Source organism: Propithecus coquereli, unplaced genomic scaffold (genome assembly GCF_000956105.1).
Source record: "Propithecus coquereli isolate 6110/MARCELLA unplaced genomic scaffold, Pcoq_1.0 Scaffold399, whole genome shotgun sequence".
NCBI classification, from domain to species: domain Eukaryota; kingdom Metazoa; phylum Chordata; class Mammalia; order Primates; family Indriidae; genus Propithecus; species Propithecus coquereli.
This window is the reverse complement of record NW_012149718.1, coordinates 229,793-231,425: the sequence shown is the minus strand read 5'-3', so window position 1 is coordinate 231,425 and position 1,633 is coordinate 229,793. Positions and strand designations below refer to the sequence as shown.

The 1,633-nt window shown below is 58.2% G+C and overlaps 1 protein-coding gene across 2 annotated transcripts in view; it reads left to right on the top strand.

Moving 5' to 3' along the window:
- The window catches only part of DIP2A (DIP2 disco-interacting protein 2 homolog A (Drosophila)), a 97,659-nt gene that overhangs the window by 15,286 nt on the left and 80,740 nt on the right, over window positions 1-1,633 (top strand). For both annotated transcript variants that reach the window (XM_012652705.1, XM_012652706.1), the window contains exon 3: window positions 475-726. In XM_012652705.1, coding sequence (XP_012508159.1) covers window positions 475-726 — 252 coding nt within the window. The remainder of the gene's footprint in view (window positions 1-474; window positions 727-1,633) is intronic.

Sequence of the window (1,633 nt, the reverse complement as noted above, 5' to 3'; positions counted from 1 at the left end):
CCACCATGGTGCCGCTGAGGCTCGTGCAGTGGCTGGAACACTGAGCCTACACTGCCTCCCGAGGTGTGGGGCTCGTGCACTGGCTCACCCTGGGGAATATTGGGGCTCAGAGTGGATGTGCAGTAGCAGCGCTGGATGTCCACAGAACACTTGCCAGTCGGGGACCACTGAGGTACGCGCTGAAGGTGTTGAGGCGACCAGAGGCTTTCTTCACGCCTGGCATGTGGTGCCCCATGGCTGAGTTCTCCCTGGCGCGCTGGGGCTCACGGAGCCATTTTCCCCACAGTAGGGCTCCTGACACGCTCTCTAGATTGAGGGTGACCTTTGAGGTGCCTGCTTGGCCACGTCTGGGCAGAGCTGTGCCAGGTGCACAGAAGCTACGCACAGGCCTGGGAGGCTCTGGTGCACGTGGGAACTCCGTCCTCCTCTGGACTCATCCCTACATCATGCCTGTCATCGTTATTTTAACCACAGACACGTCGTCTGCCTCAGAAGATGAGGGCTCTTTACGGCGACCTGGGCGACTCACCTCCACTCCGCTCCAGAGCCATCCCAGCGTCGAGCCCTGGCTCGACCGGGTCGTTCAGGGCTCGTCCACCTCATCCTCCGCATCCTCCACCTCATCTCACCCGGGAGGGAGACCCGCTGCTGCTCCCAGTGCTGCCACCACGCCGGGGGCTGCCGCTGCCACCGCACTCGCAGGCCTCACAGCCCACGCCCACATAGGTCAGTAACGAGCTGCCGTGGCCCCCGTGCCAGCACAGCAGAGCCAAGAGTGCCCAGGACAGGCGGGTGCTGCGCCCTGGCAGCAGCACCGTTCCTCTGCACAGAGCGGGTGGAGAGCACCCGAGTGGTGGTGCCCCCCTGCACAGTTAGCTGCAGGCTGAGCTCTCTGAACTGCTGAGGTCACGCAGCCCAGATATCTCACATGGCTCATCTGCCTGAGACATTGACCTATTTTCAGCTTTAAAAATTGCACCTGAACGGGGGTAATATTTGGTTAATGCTTCTTCTAGATTAAATCTTTGGCCTTTTGGACAGTGCAGTTCTGTTGCTAAACTTTTCCCCATCAAGACCCACCTCTTTTTCATCTGGAAAATGTCCTTTTGGTAACAAAGTAGTTTAGCAGTCCTAGGTCCTCCTGGCACGTGGGCCTCCCCCAGGGCCCCCCAGAAGCGTGTGTGGTGATTCTGCATGTTGTGTTGCCCCCTTTCTGCTCTTGTGGCTGCACAGGTGGCAGGTGCAGGGCAGGTGGTCGTGACCGTCACCCGTTACCTGGCTGCCCTCGATTGTCTCTGCCTTTCCTCTGGACCTTTGTCCACAGCTGCAGGGCCGTCAGTGGTTTCTGCCCCTGGGTGGGGTTCGGAGGCAGAGGGCTGGAGCTGCAGCTGTGGCCTGGCCCTTCTTCCTCCAGATACCAGGATAGACAACCCTTCAGCCTGGAAAGATGTCAGTGAGAACTACTCATAGAGATTCATGTATCTTTTCCAAATCATTCAATCCTTTGAATTACATTCATCTTAGAAAAGAAAAAATGCAGGGCCGGGCGCAGTGGCTCACGCCTGTAATCCTAGCTCTCTGGGAGGCTGAGACGGGCGGATTGTTTGAGCTCAGGAGTTCGAAACTAGCCTGA